The sequence below is a fragment of the Anas acuta genome, chromosome 2, assembly GCF_963932015.1.
Source record: "Anas acuta chromosome 2, bAnaAcu1.1, whole genome shotgun sequence".
Lineage (NCBI taxonomy): Eukaryota > Metazoa > Chordata > Aves > Anseriformes > Anatidae > Anas > Anas acuta.
Window position 1 is genome coordinate 118,318,473 of NC_088980.1, and position 25,881 is coordinate 118,344,353.

Below are 25,881 nucleotides of genomic sequence, written 5' to 3' on the forward strand. Positions count from 1 at the left end.
TACGACTTTCTCCAAACACAAAGTCCTCATCAAGTAAACTTTAAGTCCTGTCTACACATGCCAGTCTTGCAAAATGTTACTTGTCCTTGTGCATGAAATGTGATTGCATTTGAGGTATTGCATCTCACTGCAATTTTATGGGTTTGCTTATGTATCTGTGCAGTAACCTGTAACATAAATAAAAATTCTTTGCTGCCAACCACAGAGGTAACAGCTGAAGTACTGCCTTCCCTTAGGGACCATCAATTCTACTCTGAATAATGCTGTTTCCTACTCTTGAAGGGAATCATGGAATATTTTAGAGGGGAAAGAATCACTGGACAGCACTAATATAACCTCTTGCACAAAGCAGAGCCAAGGAGTTAGACTGGGGTGCTCAAGGCACCATCCAGTCCCATTTGTAGTATCTTCATATATGGAGATCCCACTGCTTCTTTCAGCCCCTAATCAAGTGCTGGACCACCCTCATGGTGAAAATGCTTTCCCTTGACCTAGTTAGAATTTCCCTTACTACAATTTGTTCCTGTTGCTTCCTGTCCCTTGGCTGAGAACCCTAATCCCACTTTCCCTGCAACCACTCACTAAGAAGAGCAGTGAGATCCTCATTAATCCTCCTCATCTTTAAGAAAAACAACACAGCTCCCTCCACCTCCCCACGTCTGCAATGTGTTCCAGTCACCTAACCGTGTTCTTGGAGTCTCCTCCAGGCTGTCCGCACCTTTCTTGTATCGTGAGGCTCAAAACATGTGGTTTCATGAGTGATGAAGAGGGAAATAAAGGGAAATACACACTTCCCTCATCTAATGGCTATGGCCTTGCCCACGCAGCCCAGCATGCAGACAGCCATCCTGACCCATGTTCAACTTACCTCCAGCCTGTAAATTTGCTCTCCTTTTAAGAAATCCAGCACCTGCCTTGATGGTCCACAGGAACACTCTGTTTCCAAGCCTAAATGTGATTTATGTTATAGCTGCACCTAACGCCCTACCAAAGGTAATGGCAGTGGAGATGACAGACTCTCTCCATCCTCAAAACAGCACACACATGCCCTGAATTGAATAAAGGCCCAACACAGCTCATGTGCACTACTAATAGACAGATGTTTTGGGCTGTCCCACTTTAGAGCTGTTTAACTGATGACTGCCCAGCACCCTTACGACTACAAAATTAAGTACCCTGCCTTCTCAAAACACCAGTGACACCACTCTGATCAGGACCTCCTTCAAGCAAAGGACAAGAAACTTGAGTTTCATGAAACTTCATGAGTTTCTAGTACGTGGCCCAGACGAGTCTTTAATTAAACTACAGCTGTGCTCTTGCCACTGGGCTACCTGGGCTCATGGTGCTGCGAGAAGCAGAGCACCAGCACGCTGCAGTTTCACTGCACAGCTGAAAAGTCCAAGAGGAACCTCCACAAAGCATCCCAGTGCCCCAAAACTAGGGAATTTCTGCAAAACGACAGCCACAACACGCCCCGGCCAGCAGAAACACGCCGCCTCCTACTGCGCCGGGCAGCCACAGGAGGCATTTAGAGCAAAATGAGCAAAGCCACCACCACAGCAAACGAGCACAAGGGGGCTTCAGAGCCCGGTAACGCCGCTAAAAGCCCCCCGAGGGGCAGGACCCCGCAGCTGGGAGGCTCTGGGAGGCTGCCCCGGTGCTGTGGGGCAGCGAGCAGCGCCCCGCGGAGCCCAGCCCAGCTCCCCCATTACAAACCCGCGGTGCCGAGCTCGGTGCCGGTGCCGGTCCCCGCTCACCTTCCCCTGGCGGCCGGGGCTCCGGCTGCAGCCCCGCGCCCCTCCCGGGTCCCGCTTTTATTCCTTCGCCCACCGCCCCCGCGGAGGCCGGGTGCCCGCGGGGCGGCGGGGCTCGGGCGGCTCCCCGCGGGGCGGGGGGGAGCGGGGGCGGCGGCGTGAGGGCAGGAGGAGGAGGAGGAGGAGGAGGAGGAGGAGGAGGAGGAGGAGATGAAGGAGGAAGAGGAGGGGAAGGGATGGAGGGTGCCGCTCGGAACCCGGCGCCGCCGGGGCCGCGGGAGCCGCCCGGACCGCTGCCGGCCCCGCACCGCGCCGTGCCGCCCGCCGCTTCCGTGCTGGAGGCGGCCGCCAGGGGGAGCCGCCGCCATTGGTGGCGCCGCCCGCCCGGCTCCTTACATGGCCGGACCGGGGCTTGTGTGTGGGAGGGCTCGTGGGGAAGATCTTTTGTAGGGACAGAGAATCGTTACGGTTGGAACAGCCCTCCAAGATCACCTGGGCCAGCCACCCCCTACCACCAGTGCCACCCACAAACCATGTCCCCAAGCACCACGTCCAGCCCTTCCCTGAACACCCCCAGGGACGGTGCCTCCACCACCTCCCTGGGCAACCCGTCCCAGTGCCTGACTGCGCCTTCTGAGCAGAAATGTCTCCTCATTCCCACCCTGAACCTCCCCTGGCACAACTTGAGGCCATGCCCTCTAGTCCTATCACTAGTTACCTGTGAGACGAGGCTGTCCCCCAGCTCCCCACCCCTTCCTTTCAGGTAGCTGTATCGAGCAATGAGGTCTCCCCTGAGCCTCCTCTTCTCCAGGCTAAACACCCCCAGTTCCCTCAGCCGCTCCTCATAGGACTCTCATAAGACTTGTGTTCATATTCTCCTGCAGAAGCCTTGTGTCATCGTCCTTTGTTTCATGTTAGTTGGCCTGGAACCTCTGCAGGCTGTATAGGATGCTTGTAGTGTCCTGGATGCTTGCTGGGACCCTTCCCGACACCACACACTCAGCAACTTCTGAAAAAGTTCTCCATTGACCAAAATTCATGCCTCCCACCTTCCCTATTCCCCTGTTTTCCATTTAAAACCATAACATGTTTAAATTTAAAACTACAGATGCCTACACAACTGCAAATATTTGTGCTTAGACTTTTAAAAATACAGAGGTCTCTTTCCAGTGACGTTTGAAATGGTCAGGAACTTCAAACCTGGATTAAATTTGGACTGAATATGGAGGACACTGACAAATTTATACCATCCTCATTCCCTGGTTTGACAACCAGAAGTAAAAAGATTTAATTTTTATTCAGCTTGATTAGGGCAACAGGAAGGCAATATGATATGCAAATCACATTATCTAAACAATGTCTGGTATCTGTTTGTTTGGTTTTTACAGTGTTTGGTCTCTTTGACATGTTTTGCATACAACTCAAATACTTGTTCTCTAATTATTTCCATAAACCAAAACTTCTTTGCCTTAAATCGTTTTAGCCAGAGATCAGGAACATTTAGGAAATGTTGGTATTCTTACCACAGAGTAAAGTGAAGTTGCTATATTGATGAATTTTTTAAGGATTTTACTGGGGACAGTTTTTTTTTTTATTATTTTTTTTTTTTTGTGGGGAGGGTTTTGGTATAGGAAAGGGAGAAATAGTAATACATTCCATTATAGAAACAACTCTGGAAGAACCCTATGAATACAATAGACTTCATTTCTGAAAGTTAAAAAACAAACAAACAAACAAAAAAAAAACACAGCTGGGATTCATTGGAAATAATGTTAGGGTTGTGCTGATGTTATGTATTTGATAAAATTGGGGTGGGGACCTCATTCACATGCAGACTATATTCAGTGTATGTCTGCTAATATGCCTGGACATGAACAGGAGTCCAAACCACACAGTCCAGAGTAGTTTAGCCCTTCAGCATAGCTTGAGTCATGCTGCTTTAGTTCTCATACTCTTCTCCTGAAGTCATGTGTGCTGTTCTGTGCAGTATCTGACTGAAATTAATATTCCTGAATCTTTGCAGTTTGGACACTTTTTAAGCAATGTTGACGTAGATTTGACTGTCCCGCAGCCTTGGATATGATTTCTGGATCTACCTGATATGTTATATAAATAAATGCAATAAATAAGAGGATATTGCAGTTACACCAGGCTTGGTTCCAGACATACAGGTTTATTTAGCTACTGTACCAGCTGGACTGAAATTCAACAGTTTTCAAAGCAACAGCACTGTTCTGACATCAACTTTAGGTAAGATAAATTTAGCATCAATTGGGTACAAACTCTGTGTATCTTTGTCATGCTTTTTTGACTATCTTTTACTTTTATATAATCTACTGGACTTCTGAGCTGGGGTTGTTCCATTGTGCATTTTTATAATTTTATTTACATTATTTACATTATTTACAATTTATTTTTCCAAAGCTACCAGCAGAACTTTTTCCCCTAGTGCAGCATCTTAAAAAGTCATAAATGTGGTTTGGATTATGAGACAGGGAAAGGTCATCTTCATTTGCTGGGTTTACCTTTCTTTTTATATATATAACAGAGAAGCTGGAAAATTTGCATTGTAGGGGAATCATCTCATAGACAATTACAATTTTATTTTTATGAAAAGAAGCTCTACTTTCTGCTAGTTTCTGTAAGACCAGTTTCTAGTTCTAGTTGCTGTATTAGAGCAGTTCTAGATTAGAATTCTGTATTAGAGAATACATGTTAGTATTCTAACATGCGGGGGGGGTTAACTATTTTTAGTAGAAAAATCAGTCTTATTCTTCATTCAAAACCACTTGGCTCTCTAAATAATATTTTTGTCCATCATCCTGAGAACCCAGTAAATACTCTAAGACAACTATGATAGAAGAAAACCAACAGAAATTAAGTTTCACTCCATCTCACTTCAGATAAGCTGTAGATAACGTAGGGATGCAGGTGTTAAGATGAAATAGCCCAGAAAACCTTGAGTTGTTATTAACAAACTGTTCCAAGCTGTCTGAGATACAGGAGCTCTAGGCTCAAATCCCCACTTTGAAAGATAGCTGTTGTTCTGATTACATATCTTCTGTCCAAGGCTAGCGCTTTATTCGAAGTTGCAGCACAGCCCCTACTATCAGGTACCAGAGTACATGGAGTTTGAAGGTTGTGTTGCTCTCAGAATACAGATGACAAGTATATTAACTGATGATGTTAATGTGCTTGAAAAATAGAATAGGATAGAGAATGGTGCTGTCTAGTCCTTCCACATAGTTCTGTGATACAAGGAATGCTTTTAGATTCATTACTCCTAATTCCTGTTGGTTCATCATCTGTGTTTATTTTAGTACTTGATAATCCTTTCTTTTAGTTCATTTTCTCACTCGAGTTAAGCTCCATTTTTGAATTTTAGCTTGTATTGTTGGAGTGCATTATACACGGCTTCATGGTTTGAATTCCTATTCATGTCAAGGCATACTAGTCAGCATCTTGGTTTGCTTTAGTTTATCAACTCCTATGCGTGTTGCATCTCTGCTGAGAGAAAAATCTTTCTGCCTGCATACTGCAATTATAGTTAAGGGGTTCAAGTAAACATTCTTATGTCCTATGACAGATCTGAGTTTTTTTCAGGACACGATTCTTGTCTTTTTGCTCCGGGGAAATAACATTCTTCAAGGGATGCTCACCTGTCCATTCTGTTCCCTTTTTCAGATATGCAAGAAATATTTAGAGAAAAGCAGCATGAGAAGAGAGGTTTATTTTAATCCAATAGATAGATTTAGTTTTCTAGTGACAACAAGCTAATATTATACATGCCACATAATTTTTTAGTATGTGCAGGGGCAAGATATTAGAAGTACAAGAAGACAAAATGAGGCACGAAAATTACTTTCCTTCATGTTTGAAGTTAAGAGACTTGGTTGCTTTTAATGGCACATTGAAAAGATTACATGAAGTTCTCCCACTCCCACCAATAACAACAACCCACAGCTTGTAAAAACACGTTCTGTTTTTAGCAGGTTTCTGTATTCTGAAGATTGTATTAGGAAGACAACACTGCCTATATCCTCCCTTCCAAGCAGGCACTTCAGCTCAATCCATATGGGAATGGATGTGTTGCAGTACCTCATTTTTAGGTGAACCACCAGTGGTTACAAGCCTCAGGCCTGTGTTAGATAAGCTCTCCTCACCCCACTCCCTGGGAAGCCTGGGTGAGTGTAGCACATCTGTACTGCAAATAGACTGTGACGCAGTCACTCCGACTACAGGCAGCCTCATCTGCTAAATCAGTATTGCATGGTGCAATAATGCATGAATGTACCAGCACAGACTTGAAAGTACTTTCTACATGTATTTGCAAAGTGCTACAATTAACTGAAGCTTTTTTTCCACTCTCTTTGAGAGTGCAAAACTAAATTTTGCCTCAAAGTGTAGTTGGAATCTGAACCACGTATTTCTGTTACTGTGTTACTTCTTCCCTAGAGTTAGCCAGATTTGTTTCATTCTTTCATAAAAGGGCAGGAGGACATAAAATGGGATTGGAGACTTTTTCTCCCCCATAAGAGGGAAGTCCTGAATGCAGAATTCTTACTTTCTAGGATAGTGAACCATTACACTGATATATTTGTATGAGTCTAATACCTGTTTTAATGGGATTATTTCTCTTTGCATACATTTGTAGAAAAATGATCCAAGCAACATATCATTAGCTAAAGGCATTTTCTCTTCTCACACTTGTGTGAGGTCTAGCTTGGAAGGTACTGACGGAGTGCCTGCTAGACTGCAGTTCAGTGGGACAACACCTACTCTGAGATACTTTTCTGAGACTGGACAGTGAACAGCTCAGAAAAAAACAACAACACAGAACTAGGTAAAACTTCTCAAACTTTCAGATATATGTAAATACCTTTTTCTTAGGAACCTGTCAAATATTGGCTACGTGATTTCTTCTTGGTAAATTTAGCACTTGCATTGCTATTATACACAAGTTTTCTTGTTCAAGGGCTCACTCCTTCTGACTTCGAGAATATCCTCCAAAAGCCATTGACTGAAAGAGCTTACAGGGGGGAACCTTCAAAGCGTTACTGTTTTCTTCTGTTGAATCTGTAGAAACTTGTACATTAAACCGGTTAAACACCAATTAGTCATCACTGCCACAGGACATTGTTTTTTACTATATATTGTAAAAACAATGAAATAAACATAAGCATTCTAATCACTTTTACGATGTCTATCAAATCGGTCCATTAAAGCCTTCCATATGCTGCCTGGGATCGTTTGGTGCTTCTTTATCAAAGCCTGAACTGCACTCTTTGTCTGAAAAGAGAGGAGAAAGTTGACTTTTACATACCTACATATGCAATAAAGAACAGTACAATCACTGACTTCTCACAGTTTTAAAAGGTATCCAGGCAATTCACATACAGGTCTACTTTAAGAAAAAAAAGTTGTCTATTACATTAGCTAGTTATCCTAACAATGCTCTCCTTGAAAAGGAAGGGAATAAAAACATTGAATTGCAGTTTGGATAGGCTTAAATTATTGGTACTTACCAAACTTGAGATTTACTACGTCAAAGTAGCCTTTAACATATGCAGGCATTAAGCTTATGCAACTTCCATCCCTGAAGGCTTTCAAGAGCACTGGCTACAACCTCACTGACCTAGTCTGATCCCATGCTGTGATCAGGAATTCGGACCTCCATATATCCTCCCCAACAAGAATTCTTCTCTGAGTTTATCATATTCAGCATGCACATAAGACACATATCTAAATTCTGTTTACTTTTACTCCAATATTGCAGATTCGAATGCAAGTTTATGACAAGGGTGCATAAAATGTTAGGTATTTCTGCTAGTGATAAGGAAATAGTATCTCAGTTTTTCCTGATGTATTTAAAATTGAACTAAGGGGAGCCAAGTACTAGTGATCTACTCCAGAGCAATGGTAGAGTATCACTGGGAATATAAGAACAGAGTAGCTAAACTTTTCCTGACACATTCAATTCCTCGCTCCTTTCCAAGGCAGGATCAGATGGCTGTCAGCCAGACCACTGCTCTCATCTCAAACACAATTTAAGTCTTTAACTAATAGGAGACACAGAACACCTAATGTTCTTCCCACTGAAGTAGGTGGTCAAACAGCTGACCAAGTAAAGCAAATCAATTCCATGTGACCTTTAAATTTCTCTTTTGCAGGTCCACAAAATACTGTTTCCCCAAAATCCAGGAATATGAGAAAAAAGTCTTAGTAGGAATTTTGTATGCAGCCTCCCAAGCCTGCTAAGAACAAACTCTACAGCTTGCTGGGACGGTTCTCTTGTAACCATCTGTTATAATAACCTTTAAGAAAGAACCTTACAAGAAACTTTGTCGTTCTGGTTTCACTGTGAGAAAGCCCAGAAAAATCTGCTGTGGATACTTAAATAAATAAATAAATAAATAAATAAAAATCAAGGTGGCTTTTAGATCACTAATTTCTAACCAATGTTTTGATCTGTGTATTCCTAGACCATACCAGTTTCTTTTTAATAAATCCCTCTTTTCATCTTCTATGAAAAGTACAAGAACACGCATTTTCTGTAAATTAGTATTTTGAAAAATGCCTAAATCCTGAATCTATAGAAATTTTTATGTTCCTAGGCTCCATTGATTTCACCAAGCTGTAGGTACTCAAAATATTTCTGTATTTTGGATGAAAATTTTTGTCGCTGATGTTTTTCATTTGAAAACAAGGCTGAAGCTGTTATTTAGACAAGTTTCTCAAGACACTTGTTCTATATGAAAATTATTTTCCTAGTTACTGAAAACTGAACTGAAAACCTAGCTTATATCATTTCAGTTATCGAGGTTATCAACAGCATGCAAGAAACTAAGTTAGCATTCCCAGGAAGACAGAGCTCACCTGCGTTGAAGGGGTAAGGGCATCCAAATAACCTATTACTACGTCAGTACTGATAAGTATCCATCCATTTTGTAATTCTGAAGCTTAACTACCTATTACTTCAAGAAGCTAGTAAAAGGGTACTTGTCTTTTTTCAAGTGTACAAAAAATGGTTTCAAGTGCATATATAATAGAGCACAAGATGTGTAGTTCAATACTGCAAGTAGAGCCAACTTACCTTTTCAACTAACTCATCTGTAGTTATATTTGGATCATAAGGGATTGGTTCCCCTATATACGTGCGAAATTTAACTGGAAGTCCTCCATATGGAGGAGTAAATGGCAATCGAGTACTTTCATACAATCTTCTGAAAAATCCTGTAACAGTTGAAGGAGGAAAAAGTGAGATTATAATTATAGAAAACATAATACAAACTTGAAATCTGATGGATTTGGAAGACTCCTTAAAAATGCATGCTTTATCTGACAATCAAGATGAAATTACAGGATTTAGGTAGTTGTTCACTAAAACAAAGCTTAATATAATTAATAGATCACTAAAATAAGACTTCATTAAAGAATCAAATCACACAGCCCCAGCCAGTTACACACAAGCTAGTTCAATATTTGAGACACCTCTTACCCCTAGCAGGCACGTTGGAGAAGCTAAATTACAGAGTCTGAAAAACAAAGTCTAGAAGAAAAGTGAGACAAGTCTAAGAGAAGAGTGGAGGAAACATGCTAAATACTTAAATATATATTTAAAGTCCTTACTTCGTTCTTTAAACATCCTGTATCCTTCCCGTACATTTTGAGTGTACATTGGAATGATGGGCTATGGAATCATGAAAAACATAGGTAAAAATGTTATACAAAGGTTGAATTTATTTTTTAGTTTCTGTTAATGCAGCTAAGAAAATGAATACAGAAGATAATCATCAGTTGGTCAGGCAGCAAACATGGAATTTTGTTACCACTGATACACTGAGAGCTGAGTAAAGCAGTGGCAGTTCCTTGTATTTGGAACTTATCTGACGCTCCTGCACTGGAACTTCTGAACATTTATTAACATTCACATCTCAGTTTGGGACACAGATGCACGCTAAACATTTTTCTTAGAAAAGCATGGACAGTCAGACAGTGCATCACCTCCCAGTAGCCAACAGATCGCTGAATGTTTTCCACACCATAAGTGATTACAACAGAGGCTCAAACTTCTGTTCTGCCTAAAGAAGACAATAAATCAACAAGCTTCTTCACACTGCCATTAAGCGCCTTTATCAGGACATTGGTTCCAAGTTTTATGTCTCTGAACCCATTGTGGAAGCCCATCCTGGCCCTCAGGAATCTTACCTGCAGGCTGTACCAATGAAACTGATGTGTTTTCAGAAAATTCTGGTAGATGCATTTTTATTTTCCCAAATGAAATTAAAAAAAAAAAAAATAAGAGTAAAACATACTGAATCATAACAAAGAACTATTTTTTGGCCATGATGAACATATCCTCTCTGCAATGATCAGGGAAAAAATTATAAGTGAGCAATACAAATTTTGTGGATTTGTTGATAATCAAGTATGGCCTGAAACTGTCAGCTTCACACAGGTCACTGATAGAGAAAATCTATATAAGCCTGTAAAATGTACACAATTGATATTACTTTTAATGACAGCTCCTATTTAGGGCACAGAAATAAATATACTAATATGACATTTTCATCAGCTAGTCTGCTTTTCATTCATAGCTATGAAATATGTATTTCTTTGTTTATGTGGGAGAAGATATTGAGCAGAGCTAACCAAATTATCAAAATTATTTATTTTGCAATGTGGAAGTTACCCTTAATAAAGAGGCACATTGTTTAGTAGATATATTTATGGAGATAACCCAAGGATGTACTCATTGAAATACTGGGAAGAATTTTAGTTTTCACACGTGTTACAAATACTATCCTCCATTACACTGTTTTTAGAAAGCTAGTTTCTAGTTGAACTTAGAAGTGATTAAAATTGAACAATTAACATCCCAAGCGAAGGCATTTTTAGAGACCATCACGCTAGTCTGCACGAAAGTTTTTTTCTTTTTTTTCCTATTCGTAACTGAATGTTTTAGCTAAAAAGATTAAATATTGTGCCATAATATTCCAACAGACAGGGAAGTCCACACTCCTTTCAAGCAATTAACTAATACCTGCTCTCTTGAGATGATATTATGACACAAGAACATGACTTCATACCTTTAACTCCCTCCCCACCTTCTGAATGTTCAAACCTACAGCTATAAATGTCCTTGAAGCGCATCCTGCCTGCTACAGCAAAGGAAAAAAAAAAACAAGTGAGCATACACATGCAACATAAGATGCACTGTTCTTTTGGGACACTTAGCTGGGAGGAGCAAGTACTAGGTTTCAGTTTCTGCTCTCAGAATTGCTCTTCTAGTTTTCTTCCAGAGACTTACAGTACAAGTACAGCTACTCAGAGCACTGTACAGCTGTATCATGGAAGTCCGCATGGAGAATGGAGCACAGTAGCCCATGGAAATGAACTGCTGTTGGTGTAAGAGTTAGCCCTGGTTTCACTATACTGTGATGCAGTGCAGTACTTAGCTGTGAGCAGGCAGATGATTAAATCCTTGGGCTTGACTCAAGGATTATTCCAGCAATACAATATCAGAATCATATTTTTCATTTCTGATGTTTTAAAGTGCAACTGAATCAACCCTCTCATAGCAAAACAAAATTAGAAGAGCAACTTCAAAAATACTTTTTTTTTTTTCTGAATGTATTAGCTGTTAGAAAGACACAGAGCTTCAATAGCTGTTTACAGCAAGGCATCTATCTCGGGCAGGCAGACAGAGAAAGCCTAGTGATTATTTGGTAACCTCTCAGCTTCTGGTTCTTTTTTCTCAGTTATTTTTAGTCCATCTTATTGGCTTTTCTGGATGCAGACTTACATCCTGATTAAGTCTGGCTTTTCTGCCTGTGCCTTAGAAGCGCATACCTTGAGTAATCTGTGTTAACTGATATTACAGTAAAAGCTTAAAAGTGAACTACCTTAACATCCTGCTGAAAGGCAGCAAGTTGGTGTATCAAATAAACTCCGTAACAGAAACCAATTTACGTTCCTCAGCTCCCACAAACATTGCTGTTTTTAAGTTGCCATTTGTGAGGAAAGTGATACTGTATTAAAAGGTTTATATCTTTCCCTTTGGATGTACATATAAAATGTAAGTGGGAGTCTAAAAAAATAACAGGTTATGCATTTATTGCAGTGTCACTGACTGAAACAACAAGTTTTGCCATTTCTCTGCCTAAAGTTAAAATCATGTGTTATGAATAAGAAAATGGCCAGCTCAAGAAGCATTGCAGAATGCAAGTAGATGCTCACATTCAGCCCACCTCATCAGTTTCTCAAAGTAAGGTCTGGTATAATAATAAAAATGAATAAGCAAGAAAAAAAAATAAGTAAATCCAAGTAAAGAACTCAAAGCAATGGAGACCATTTAATGAGAAAAAAAAATACATATATCAAAAATATCAGAGGTATGTAAAGCTGTGGTAAAAAATCCTTCAGAATAAGGAGTTATGGGAAAATATCATAAATTAACTCTTAAAAATAACCAGTAACATCTTCTAAAGTCATACAACTACTGGACACTTTTAAAAATAGAACATTAAGTTTCTGCTATTAATTGTCTATGTCATTTAAAATGGTGGAAAGCCATCAAGACAAAACACTTAAATATTAGGAACAATGCAAGAAAACATTTTTTTTTTGCTTTAAGCAATCTGGCAAGCAACTAAAAAAGTTTTTGCATACAATGATCAGCTGATGAAAACAGAGGAACTCGCAGCATTCAGTTCTTAGGCTAATAAAAAGTGGTACACACTATACATGAGTTTGTGCCTGTAACAGAGGCACAAGCCAATCCACAGGGCCGATTAGCTGAGAAGCAGTAATCTATAGGTTTAATTTGCAATGCTGGAACTGAGCTGGATCACACCCAGCCAACTCAAAAATCACAGAATAGTTGAGGTTGGAAGTGACCTCTGGAGATCATCCCCCTCGCACTTTGTGTCTGAAAGGGGTTTCCAGTATTAGTGGCTCCATTGTTTTCCCTAGGAACTGAGGTAACACTGGCTTGCCTGTAGTTCCCCACACTCTTCTTCTCACCCATCCTGAAGACAGGTTTGATATTTACTTTTTTCCAGTCAACAGGAACCTTTCCTGATCACCAGGAGTTTCCACAGACAACTGACAGTTGCCTTGCAATAACACCAGCCAGCTCCCTTGGCACTCATGGGTTCGTCCCACAGACCAGACTTGTAATTAATTCCTTCTTTTTCTTTCTTCATCCTGTGTGCATCAGCATACAAGCACTTCAGAGAAGCATCCAAAGCACATCAATTTCGCAGCAGTAGTATGAGAGCTTTCCCCCAACACTGTCCTACAGGTACTTCCTTATTTGCCTGCCTATGCTCAGGATGAGCTCACTTCAGCAGTTTTGTTGATTACCACGTCCCTACCGTTTATATCACCTTCGACCCTTTGCTAAATGAGCCTGTCCATGACTTCCTCGCCTGATTGAGGAATACTCCCTCCCTTCCCCTTAATCCCTAGGGATTAATCCCTAGTTTACCATCACCAGTTACAGGAAAGCAGGGCCTAGTTATATCGTGACAGCCTCCAACTAAAGGGGCTACCTCCATAATTCCAGCATTCTTTTAACTTCCATGTGTGTATATTAAATTATAGAAAAGAAAGAAAACCAAAGTGTTTGAAGCACTATTTTGTAGGAAATTTACAAACAGTAGTTCCTGCTTATCTTTTACCTAACTAGATTCAAACTGTTTTTTGGCATAGATAAAATGCAGGGATGAAGGCTCCTCCCCATTAGCCCACCAAAACTGAGGCACAGACAGAGGGTATTACTGAAGATTGGGTCACTGACATACTTAACCTCAATTGATACAAATATGTGTCCAGGAAGATCATGGATTTACATTAAATAGTAGTATTTTCCTTCTCTGACCTTGTATAAGCAGGGTAGTTACACAAGATGAAGAGGAAACTGAATGGGGAAATCTGCAGGCAAGAATTAAGGCTGAAACTACATTCCTGGCTTGCTTTTCATCAACTTTTCCAGAGGAAGAACTATTAAACTTCCATAACATTAAATAAAGAATAGGAATCTGTATTCAGATATGTAAAGTTATTTCTGTCTTGAAACCCTCCTGTTCAAGTAACCTATGGCAGGTTTGGAACTTCCACGTAGTTATTACGAGGATTGTAAAGCGTGTTTGGTTCTTCAGTTGATGGCTACACCATATGTTTAATAAACTCAAAACAAGGTGATGCTTGTCTTCTTCTGCCTTCAGCCATGATCCAAGTATTAGGAAAGCACATGGATTGCTACATTACAGAGCAAGTTCTGTTAGTTTAGACGAGTCCATCCCCAGTCTTGAGTCAACCTATGAGACTGGTTTGACCAGTAATGGAAAGGATGCAGCAAGGGTAAGCAGGAGCAATCAAACTCCAACTTTGTCAAAAGATGGACTCCAGTTAATACTGTAGCATAACCTTATGTAAGAAATTGTACATATGGTTAATGTTGCCCAGGCTAGTGTTAAATGCACAGCACCTTTTTTTTTTTTTTTGGTAAGTGTTCTGTTATCTAAGGTATTTCTGGTCAAAGATTTCCAGAGGAATATCAAAGATGCCCAAGATTCAGTGGAGTCTGCAAGTTAATTACAGGGATGCTCACCATACTGAAATCCCAGTGGCACTCTATTAAGGTCACTCAATTGTTTAACTCAATTTGTATCAAAAAAAAAGACATTTCATTTAAGAGTTACATTATAAGGTCGCAAGTGAAGTAAAAACATCTGGCAAAATATTATTCAAATGTCTGAGGTAGCTTGAAAGACATATGAAAATAAAATGAAGCAAAATCACTTGTTGAAGTGACATTGCTTTCAGACTGCTCAAGTATTTTATTAATACAAAAGAGGAAAGACTATAAGGGAATTCAAAATGCACGTATGAATTTGATTGGGTTTATCCTATTCAGACTGGTATTTTCTAGTAGTGGTAGCATATAATATAAATGTTAGTCAAAATACTTCATATAAGTCCATGCTTTTTGAGAGAAGGGTAGAGAGGGGGAACAAAAGCACAGAAATTGGGGACTGTTAGTGTTAAGTCAGAGGTTGGACTCGATGATCTTGAGGTCTCTTCCAACCTAGAAATTCTGTGATTCTGTGAAATGTGACGCTCTTAAAAGGCCACACAACAAAGAGGTAGAAATAGGACTCCAGGTCTAAAAGTACTTTACCCATTGGATAATCCAATTCCTCTAATTTTTTTTTCTAGAGTTTTGTAACCTCCCATAAGATTTCAAAGACAGATATAGTTATGAAGAAATATTAAATTGAAGCGTTCATTTTGCAACCCTAGGTTCTTTTTAGTAGGAGTTTTGGCACAAATAACCAAAAGTTTGAGAATCAACATCTTGAATGGGGGACAGAAATAGATACGGATAGACACAAAAAAAAAAGTAAAAAGAATGGCAAGGAATTCAAGTGTTATGGGAAGAACTCCACTTCTCCACTTCCTGTAAAAATTCCCTGTAAAATTCTCTTATATAGATGGAAAAGGATTACATTTATCTGGAAGGCCAAAGAAAAGCACAGGAGAAGATGGGGCATTCATAAGAATGTACAGAAGATACAGAAGAAACTTAGGATTTTGCAATTCCATGAGAAAGCTCATGGCAGAATAGATGAAGCCTGGATGTATACTAGTACTGTCACAAACACCCACAGTGCAAGGTATGCGAAGTCTAAATTAAGAAAGAAAACCGGTCTCTACTTTTGATGACAGGAAGTGGCAGTTAGGAAAGAGACAGTGTTGCTGCTCTTCAAGCTCTATGCCATCCCAAATAAAGTTGTCTCCTAGAGTCTGTATCAGAGAAAGAGTTGCACATGTGGGAGTCTCACAGATGGGAAAACTCAGAGCCAGGGGTGGAAGCTTGTATTTGTAGATCATCCATATGGAAAATCTAAATGAACTGTGTCCATGTGTACATGTATATTTTCACAGTGCGAATCAACACAGACACTCCTCTAGAGGAAAAGAGATGATGCTGAGGATCAGACACCACCAAATACATTTCAGTGCTCCGCATCTACTTAGAACTAATTCTTGTCTTGTACCATTGACTGAACACACATTTGCAGCTGGAGCGTATTAGGTTCCACTTCTGGTTTAGTATCAGACAAAATGCATGCAGCTCTGGTACTCAAACACTATTCCATGACGCAAATGAAAGCATGGTAAGTGAGGGAGATAGAAAAACTGTTTCAGAAGTGCACATATGATTCAAATGCAAATGCTAACGTAGAAACGCCTTGTGTTAAGCTGATGCAATCTTTCACAAACATTAAGAAAAGTAATGGCAAGAACAAATCCTGGAGCCTTTCAGAATATAAGAAAGGAATGTAACGATATGATGTTAACAAACCAAATGAGAATGACTGGGTACGTAGAAGTAAAAGAAAAATGAAGTCAGAAAATAAATATAGTAGGATGGAAAAAAAACATAACATTGTGAATGACCACAGTGTAGATTCCTGAAATACAGTCAAGACATGTTAGATGCCCACAAGACGGAACTGTAGAAACAGAACTGATGAAATGAAGCTGTTGCAAGGCATCCAGGAAAAAAGGCTATACAGTTCCATGAAACTCATGCTCCCTATGGTTACTGAGTTTGAAGAACGTAGTGGGCAAAGGAAAAGAAATCTCTACTCCCAAGTATATTCCATATAGAAGAAGAGACTCCAATGCTTCTGAACTACATTTTATAATGAAACTTGCATGCAATAAGCATAAACTGGGATTGGTAACATAATACTCACCACTTTTGCATCTAGAGCAACCTGAGCAAAGCCTTTTCGATTTCCCCACATGAGCTGATAACTTTCATCGCTGAATAGTGCTTCTCTAACTCCACCTGGTGATATAGACACCAGGTGACCATTCTTCAGTGCACTGAGACACTCCTCCCTCGTACCTGGCATAACACCAGTCACTTCTAACAGTAACTTGAGTCCTGTAATAAATAAGCAGCATGTAAGAACAAGTTTACAGCTAAACAAAAAAAAAAAAATCTAATAGCTGTGTTTAGACTAAGGCAAATTTGTACTAAGTAAATAAAACACGTACAGAGTAAATATTGGCTAAGTGACAGTGTTTTTGCCCAAATGTTATAAAGATAAAACAGTTTATCAAGAGCACCACCATAAGCCAATGCCTACATATGCTCCTTTCCATAATTATCAAGCCAGCAGCTATGCAACTGAGACTTGTGCCTCATATCTAGATATCTGAAAACAAACATCTAATTCTTCCTCCTGCTTTTTAAATAGGTTTTAATGTAGAAGAATTATCTTTTTCAGTACAATACAGGTTATTGCAAAAATAAACACCTAACAAACACATCATTTAAGTGTTCTTTTAAAATGTAATTTTTAACATTATAAACATTAAGGTTCTTAAACTGTAAAATTGAGTGTTCTGTGGTTAAATTGCAAACTACTTGGGTTAAATTGGGCTGCTGTATGACTCTTTAGATGCATGAATGGTCCAAGTTAAGAGGACAGTTTCAGCATTGCACAAACCAGTGAACGGTTCACACAGTTTATGACACCAAGTTGGGTGGAACTGTTGATCTGCTCGATAGCAGGAAGGCTCTACAGCAGGATATGGATAGGCTGGATCAATGGGCCAAGGCCAACCGCATGAGGTTCAACAAGGTTAAGTGTCAGGTCCTGCACTTGGGGCACAACAACCCCATGCAACGCTACAGGATGGGGGAAGAGTGGCTGGAAAGCTGCCTGGGAGAAAGGGACCTGGGGGTATTGGCCAATAGCCGGCTGAATATGAGCCAGCAGGGCGCCCAGGTAGCCAAGGCCAACAGCATCCTATCAGAAACAGTGTGGCCAGCAGGACGAGGGTAAAGATCATCCCTCTTTACTCAGCTCTGGTGAGGCTGCACTTCGAATACCGTGTTGGGTTTTGGACCTTTCGCTACAGGAAGGACATCGAGGTGCTGGAGCATGTCCAAAGAAGGGAAACAAAGCTGGTGAGGGGCCTGGAGTACAGGTCTTATTAGGAACTGTTGAGGGAACTGGGGTTATTTAGCCTAGAGAAAAGGAGGCTAGGGAATACCTTAGCACTCTCTACAACTACCTCAAAGGAGGTTGTAGCAAGGTGGGCTCTTCTCCCAGGCAAGGAGGACAAGGGTGGGCTCTTCTCCCAGGCAAGGAGGACAAGTAGTATTAGTCAATATTACAGAGCCACTCTTTCACAGTAATTTTTTCAAACAAGTTGCACCCTATTCCAGGTGTTGTTCAAAAATACAGATTTGACATCATAGCCCACTGCAAAGTCTACCCCATGCAGAGGGCAGGTTGGTAATTAATATCCTACTATTCACCAGACTCTTCTGCACTCATAGCTCATTTCTGATGAAGCAGCATTAGATTAATAACATAGTCCTAACCTACACTTTCTAATGAAGCATGAAATTTCATCCAAATACGTCTATTTGTTGGCTTTAGAGTGTCTTATCAGTATTTTTATGACCTTTTATTTACCAAGCAGGGCATTCTACTCTGTTTTGCTTTCTGCATCTACCAGCTTACTCCCCCGGCTTTTAGTTTAAAAGCTGCCTTCAAAGCGTAATAAATATTAATTCCACAAAAACTAGCAACAGTTTGATTGAATTCATGATGCCTAAATACAAAAGAATGTGTTCTTACCCGGTAAACGAAAGACAAAATGATCGGCTACTGACAGACAAAGTCTTTTCTTCCAGAGAAACAGCCTAGATAAAAAGTAAAGGTAGTCTATGGGAATAGCTCCGTGGTAGTAAACAAGAATGCCTGGTCCTTCTGGTAGGTTTTCCACACCATGAAGTTCATAACCTGTTTGGGATGTAAAGCAACACACCAACAGTGATAGCTGTAAATTATATGGCAATTCAAAACATTTTTTTTACTGTCCTTTATTAAAGGACTTCTGTAGAGTTGTAAAAGCCTCTGCAGTAGCTTTAAAAGAATTATGTTCTGGATGGAATGTTCAATTAACAGCAAAGAGAAAGCCCCGCCACCACAGATTATCCTACTCAATGGACTAACTTGTTGATCAATTTAATCATCAGATCAGACTCTAACCTGACATTGAACCAGAACTGTTGCCCGTTAGGAACTTTTTCCACCTCTAAGTGCAATAAAAAACAAACAAGAAAACATTATCATACTGCTGTGACTCTCATTCTCCTGATGAAACTGCTTCAGACAGACAAGGATTTCAAAGTTTGGGAATGGATGACCTTTTAGGTAAACATTCAAGTTATGAAGAGTTGGGCTGGGGACCCTTTCATTCTGATTTGACATAGTAAAAAGTTGACCTGGTTTGCAGGCTCAAGTCCAAGACAGAATCCACAAGAATCCCAAACAGAAATTCTCTGCACAAGACTTAAATGCATTCACTTAACAAGGTAAGGGAAATTCCTCACGGGCACGGACTTCTATAAATACTTCTCCTGGCTCTTCCTACATTTGATGTATGTTTCAGGTGGAACGAGAGTAGGAAGCTAATGCATACAAAGGCTTGAGAAAGCCACGGCTTCCACTAACTAAAAAAAAAAAAAAAAAAAAATCTATTCCACCCGGTCTGCCTTTATCTCTATCCCTGCTACAGCTCCTTTCAAAAGCCATTTGAAGAGAAGGACAGGGATGGTACAGGCAGGGTCCTAGCAAGAGGTGGAGAAAGTTTTAGACTGCAGTATACTTCACAATTACACAAAAAAGTTGTGAGGAAGGGTAGCAACATAGAGAGCCTGTTGTTCTTTACCCTTAGGGCAGCAAATTAAGTCCTGCTAATAGTCTTAAACTATACCTGTGGTAAGAACAGGTGCCTAGCTTGTGGCTGAGAATTTTCCTAGGGATTAGGGTGTGGTGAAAGCGTCTAAAGGTTAAATATAACATAACTGAAAAATCAGAGTACTTGTAAATTCTGCTGCAGTACAAACAGAAATAATTCAATACCACATTTATTTTTCCATACAGCTCTTGGAATCATTTAAAATTTTCATAACAGAATAGTTTTCTCCAACTAAAAAGACAGTAATTACAGTTCCAAATAGTTGTTTTGTTTTGATCATATAAGCAGGTTACAAACAGGTACTAAATTAAAAAAAAAAAAAAAAACAATAACAAAAACCACATTTACTTACAGAGAAGTTAGCAGAACTAACATTTACACCATACCTCACTCAGAATTGTAATTCAAAGCTTCAGGCAAGTCATGTCACACTTACCATGCCATATTCTTGCATATATATCCCAAAAGCTTGCCACAGTTTTCCTTGCACTATCCCAAACTTCACTCAAGGGATCTTTTGTGGCTTTTACCTCATCACTCCTCTGATATATTAAAAGCAAAACATTAGTAAGGTAAATGAAACAGAGGATTGTTAAAGGAACAATAAAAAAAATTAACATTGCACTAATTGTCACCGAGATGATGACCACGTGGAAAAAATATTTCTTCAGGTACTCCACAGCAGTCCATTCTTCCAGTATGTAAGCAAGGCAGCTTAGGTAGGTCATAGGTAGCTGTCCTGAGGCACAGGATTCTTTTCTACCTATCATTTCCTGCATGAGAGAAAGGAAAAAGTTTAATTTCTCTGATTATGCAAGCTTCTCATTTAGAAAAACGATTTACTGTGGAGGTAATTGATGCCTATTTTGCTATAGCACAGAGTTACACGTTTTTTCTCTCCCTGTCATGTTATGATAACTGCTTTACACTACTGCCTGTAAAGAGTGATGAGATTATCGTATATACTTATGGATCTTTCAATACTGCTAGACAACAGGGACTCATGGTACAATGGTTGGAGCCTGGAGTACAGCCAGGGGATCAGAAAAGCAAGCTACACACCTTAGGAACACCTTTATTCCCAGCAGACCTTCAAGACAATTTAATGCTCGAACTATCAACCTCTGGAAAGTTACCAGCCACAACAGAAAGGCATTTTTATATTAAGCTCTTGGAGGATCCTGAAGGAAGTGCGAGGACCCATGGAACACATCCATTGTCAAAACCATTTATCTGTGTAAGATTTCTGTGGTTAAGTGACTTAATTTTTAGAAACTCAAAACGTTATTAAGTGCTTTCAGCAGTTGGTCAAGAAGACTGCCACCAGACGTCTGGGCTCTTTCAATCCTCCTCAGAACCCAGCCTTTGATTCTGGTTGTTCTCAATTCAGTAGCTAGGTGAGGGAAACCAACAAAAGAGTGAGTTACTGAGCTAGAGGAAGAGCCAGCAGGAAAAACCTGGACAACTGTGGCTCCTTCTGGAGGGCAAGAGGTGACTGGGACAGCATTTGCTACTGCTAGCAGAACTGTAAAAAGCAGCTCTTCCCTGCTGTTCCCCATCCATACAACCACACCAACACACCCTTCTTTCAGATTTTCCATGGGTCTAGTGGTATTTGTGCCCTGTCTTACAGCAGGTAACGGTCTCCCTAGAGTGCAACCGCATGACAGCATCCCTTGCTTGCTTTAAGTCTTAGAATTAGCCAGATATTACGATCATATTCATAACTGAACGCAGCTTTTATTTACCCTAATCAGGTTACTGCTTGTTGAACAAGCAACTTTCCGGTCCAACACCGGAACAAGTACAAACAAGAAACAAATCACAGCTGCCACGGTCAGTGCCAAGACCATAAAGCACAGCAAGCCCAGACTCTTCTGACTTCAGCTGACTACTTACAGGAGCAAACCTGTTCTACAGCACCGACTCCAACCCCCCATCTTTTTATTTCTCTAAAGCACTGGATAAAATACTTTGGTGAAGTGGTGTAAAACAGCTCCGGTACCACAGAGCTCAGCTCCCCAGGACACGGGATGGCTTCCAAGCCAAAGGAAACAAACAGTAACAGTAAGAAGAGCAAACTCGGAACTAGTTTGCTCCTAGCAAACTAGGAGCACGAAGGAAGCAAGCACTGCTTTAAATCATGCTCAGCATGTCACAAACAAATGAAACCTACATGATAAATAACATCACTAAATTAGCAGAGTTGTTTACATACTGATGACAAATACCTGGCTAAGATGTACCAAGATCTAGAAGTTCTCACTGAAGACATAAAAGCAGTAGTCCGCATGATTTAGATATTAAAATCTCTACGCTGAAGGTGTTTAGGAAGGTTAAGGCTGATGGTGTGGTTCTACCCTACAGAAAGGATGTAACTGCTTGTTTGAAGTTGGTGATAAGAATAAGGACTACAAATCCTCAGTGCTTGTGAAGTGTGCTCTGCTGAAAGGGCCTAGGAGAAGGCAGTGTTAAGAGCTTGCCCCAGGCTACCAAATCAGAAGTATTAAACGCTGCTGGGAATAACTCATTCAACCTGTAGCATAGGCTGAAGGAAGGGATTTGGTGTTGTTAGGGAGGCTTCAGACTGGGAACAGAGACTACAACAGCCAGCAGCATAACTTAGATCTCCTTGAATTTGGAGATAAAGCTTCCATACAGATAGTAAATACGCTGATAATAAAGCAAACATTTCTAACCATTGTATGATCTGAAGATTAACTTGAATACATTGAACATGTCAATTGCCAAGTTCCAGTCTAAGATTAATATGTCCAGGTATCTTCTAGTACATAAAAAAAAATAAAAAAAATAAAAAAAAAAATAAAAAATCCCTCTGACCTCATTTTCAGTAATTCTCGAAACACTAGGGAAAACCCAGAGGAATGGAAGAGATTTAATATCACTCCAAAGTCCCCCAAGAAAAGTAACTACAGTTTCAGCAGCCAAAGAAATCACCAGCAAGATTACTGAAAAGCCGGTACGGGACAAATGTAACTGATGCCACTCATGATAATTTTGTGGGAAATGACTTTGCAAACAAACGCACCTCAGTTCTTTGAGGGGGTGAGAGGTTTATATCTGGTGTAGGCTTAATGTGAGCAGCTGCTCAGAGGCAGCACCCACCTTTCCACCACCACTCTCCGCATCTGGCCCTGTCTGCAGCAGTACCAGCTGGCTCCCTGCTAATAAATAAATGCTGGCACAAAGCAAAGCCACTACTGGGAGCAGCCCAAACTTAACCTGGTCTACAGTGATTATGAAAGTACATTACTAATGCCAGTTGGCATTTTGTTTAAGAAAATAAAGCTCACTTTGACATCATCATTCGTTTCATATGTTAAGTGACATGAGAAGAAAGTTCCCATCAGTGCATCAGCAGATGCCCACAAAATGAGAACTGATTCTGTATCCCGTGTTATTTAGGATTTTCAGAATTTTCTTGTAATATTTATGGGATGTTACACTGATCAATGCAAACCATGTAACATCCCACTGATTCCTTCTCCATCTCAATTTTAATGTAACAGAAAATGATTTCCTGGATGGAAGACTACTATATTTAATCTTGTTTGCTCTCAGACTAAAGTACAAATGAACATTGATTATTTATTCATTTCTGATTTAAAGTTTAATACATGCACTGAAAAAGGCTGCAGAAAAAAAAAAAAAAGAAATTCAAAGACTTAAGTATTCAAAAGTAATTTTAAAAACCTACAAAACAGGTAGCAGCAGCACAGATTTGACTAAGGACACGTGAAAGTATTTGGCACACGTGGTGTGAGTTCACTTTACACCTGGGTGAGAGGGTGGCTGGGATACAAGCAAGTTCTACATCATTCCAGTTGAATCCAAGCCAGAGTGGAAAAAGTGACTGAAAAATTGACTAAGCGAGGAAACAAGAAGGAGCACGGCTTTTTCTGGTAGTTAGGATGCTCAACCAGATTTCAGTTCCAGCTCCCATACTTCAGCTGTACACTTCCTCCAACATTTTATGATGAAAGAACAAACCGTCAGCGGGGTTTCAATCATATGAAGTGAGTTTGAGTCCACCATGCCAAACACATCTCTCCATCCTACCTGTATAACAAAGGCCTACAACAGGACAGGACTTGGATTGTTGCCATGTCCTACTGGCTAGCTCTCACCAGTCCCGCAACTGAGACCACAAACACAATTTTGCAGCATCCTTTCTGTCCAACACTACACAGAGAACTTATTACATACCTGTTGGAGTGCATGGTACAACACTTTTACTAAAGACCTGCTTGGTTATGCACTGCAGGACAATACAAGAGTTAACAGCACATTTACACATAACTGCTGTTTTGCCCCCAAGCCTCAGAGTTTTAGGGAAAGTTTCTCTTCTACTTTTATCAAATCTGAGCCAAGAGTAGCTCCCATGTTCTTTACAACTGAACAACCTGTAAAAAGCTAGCAAATGGGCACAGCGTTTTGTGGAAAACATTTTTCTGTTGAATTGATATTTCCTTATCTCATCTGGCAAGGGAGATGAAGCGCTACTGTTGTGAGTGATCTCGTTGTTCTTTTAGAGAACAACATCTATGTTGACATGCAAGATGTTTGTTTTGGCTCCACCTATAAAGCATATCAAATTCCAAAGTAATAGCCATATCGACAATGTAGAATTACAGGTGATGTCACACAGAGACAGGACTAATGTCTCCCTACTTAAAGGGGAGCTTCCCTTCCAGCAGAAGACTCCTGTAGTGCATACACATCATTCAGATCCCCAGCCCTCGCTGAAGTAGCATTTGACGATAAGGATAATTTTACCAGCTAACATGATAATTCCAGGGAACAGAAAACCAACAACAAAACTGTCACAAGAAACATGTGGCAGAAAAAAAAACAAAACCTTGCAGTTGCCTTTCAACTGCAACTAAAGATCTGATGATCTTGGTCTCAGTGCTCAGCAGCGTGTTCCTGGCAGTAAGCTCAGCAGATCCTAGTGGGATGAGCAGTGTTAAGTAGCTGGAGACTCTTCTGCATTGAATTTTTTTCAACCTGCTCTTCTGTGGCAGCCTCTTACTCCCTGCTCTGCCAAACTCAACCGCTCCGTTCACAAGGGAAGCAACAGATCAGTTACAGTTCCACATCTTGCCTTTCAATGCAAATAAAATTCAAGTTCTGTGTTTTCCAGAATTTTTATAGCAGTTCCACAGAAAGTAACCCTTGTGTTGTTCTCACACAGACATCACCTACTTTTCTTGCCACATAAACCCACGTACCTCATGTGTTGCTATGTTTCTACAGCTTTCCCCTAACTTAATGGATTATCAGCACACCCACCCCAAAACTGAAGGCACCATCCCTCCAAAGTAGGAAACCACCACCCTGTAAGCAATTACAGAGCCCAGCCCTTCTACTTTTGGTGGATATTCCAGATTTTGAATACACCCAGGGTACTTAACCCAGTGGATTTCTTCCCATCTACTCTCTTAGCACCCAAACACGTAGAATCAGAGAATCATTAGGGTTGGAACAGACCTCCAAGACCACCTGGTCCAACCACCCCCCTACTACCAATGCCACCCACAAACCATATCCCCAAGCACCACATCCACCCTTTCCTTGAACACCCCCAGGGACGATGACACCACCACCTCCCAGGGCAACCCGTCCCAGTGCCTGACTGCTCTTTCTGAGCAGAAATGCCTCCTAATTTCCCCCCCCACGGCCCCGGCCGAGAAGCGCCCCCCGCCGCCCCTCTCACCTGCCCGCGGCAGCAGCAGGCACCCCGCCGCGCCGCCCCTGGCCCGGCATAAGAGGCACGGCCACCCCCGCGCTGGGGAGAGGCGGGGCTGGGGCTGGGGCTGGGCCTGCCAGCCCCGGCGGGCTCCGTGCCCAAACTTCCATCTTTAAACCGTCCGGGGTACGGAGCCTGATGCCGGTGCTATGGGGGAGCCGCTGCCCCCATAGGAAGGAAATGGCGGCGGGGGGGGACGTAGGACCTTCGCCCGCCCGCCCTTAGGGTGCCCTGAATACCTCCAGGGATAGGGCATCTACATCCTCTCTGGGCAAAGGAAAGGGTCTTTTAAGGGCTTAGATGAAAAGGATGCCAGACAGGCAACTAAATAAAAGGCACCGAAACCTTGCAGTCATGGCTAAATTAAGCAGAATACCTTTCTGTTTCACTACTACTCATTGTGTGGCTGTTATGACAGAGGTCATATTTAGGCAGATAAGATCAATAGATACCAATTTTTTGGTTCGGGAAAGGATTAGCGTGACCTCTTTAGGACACGTCCATCAATTTCAGTTGAAACTGGGCAAGAAATTGAGCGATAACAACGACTTGTAA

The 25,881-nt window shown here is 40.8% G+C and overlaps 2 protein-coding genes across 9 annotated transcripts in view; both read right to left on the bottom strand.

The window, feature by feature from the left end:
* LOC137851095 (DGAT1/2-independent enzyme synthesizing storage lipids-like) overlaps nucleotides 1-2,083 on the bottom strand; it is a 28,300-nt gene extending 26,217 nt beyond the window's left edge. For 3 of the 7 annotated variants that reach the window (XR_011092995.1, XR_011092996.1, XM_068671877.1), the window contains exon 1: nucleotides 1,758-2,083. The gene's annotated coding sequence lies outside the window, so the exon portion shown is untranslated. The other 4 variants (XM_068671873.1, XM_068671876.1, XM_068671874.1 and 1 more) reach the window with 3 other exon arrangements.
* Nucleotides 2,084-3,032: 949 nt separating this feature from the next.
* LOC137851096 (DGAT1/2-independent enzyme synthesizing storage lipids-like) lies at nucleotides 3,033-25,443 on the bottom strand. Of its 2 annotated transcripts, XM_068671880.1 has the most exons (8): nucleotides 25,294-25,443; nucleotides 20,192-20,329; nucleotides 19,993-20,098; nucleotides 18,431-18,595; nucleotides 16,526-16,719; nucleotides 9,384-9,444; nucleotides 8,848-8,987; nucleotides 3,033-7,043 (listed from the first exon to the last, which is right to left on the bottom strand). In XM_068671880.1, exons 2-8 carry the CDS (start codon nucleotides 20,324-20,326, stop codon nucleotides 6,939-6,941), a joined length of 906 nt encoding a protein of 301 aa, XP_068527981.1. In that variant the 5' UTR covers nucleotides 20,327-20,329; nucleotides 25,294-25,443; the 3' UTR covers nucleotides 3,033-6,938. The 2 variants fall into 2 exon arrangements, with proteins under 2 accessions (XP_068527981.1, XP_068527979.1); XM_068671878.1 differs by having other exon boundaries at nucleotides 19,993-20,329; nucleotides 25,294-25,418.
* Nucleotides 25,444-25,881: the final 438 nt, after the last annotated feature.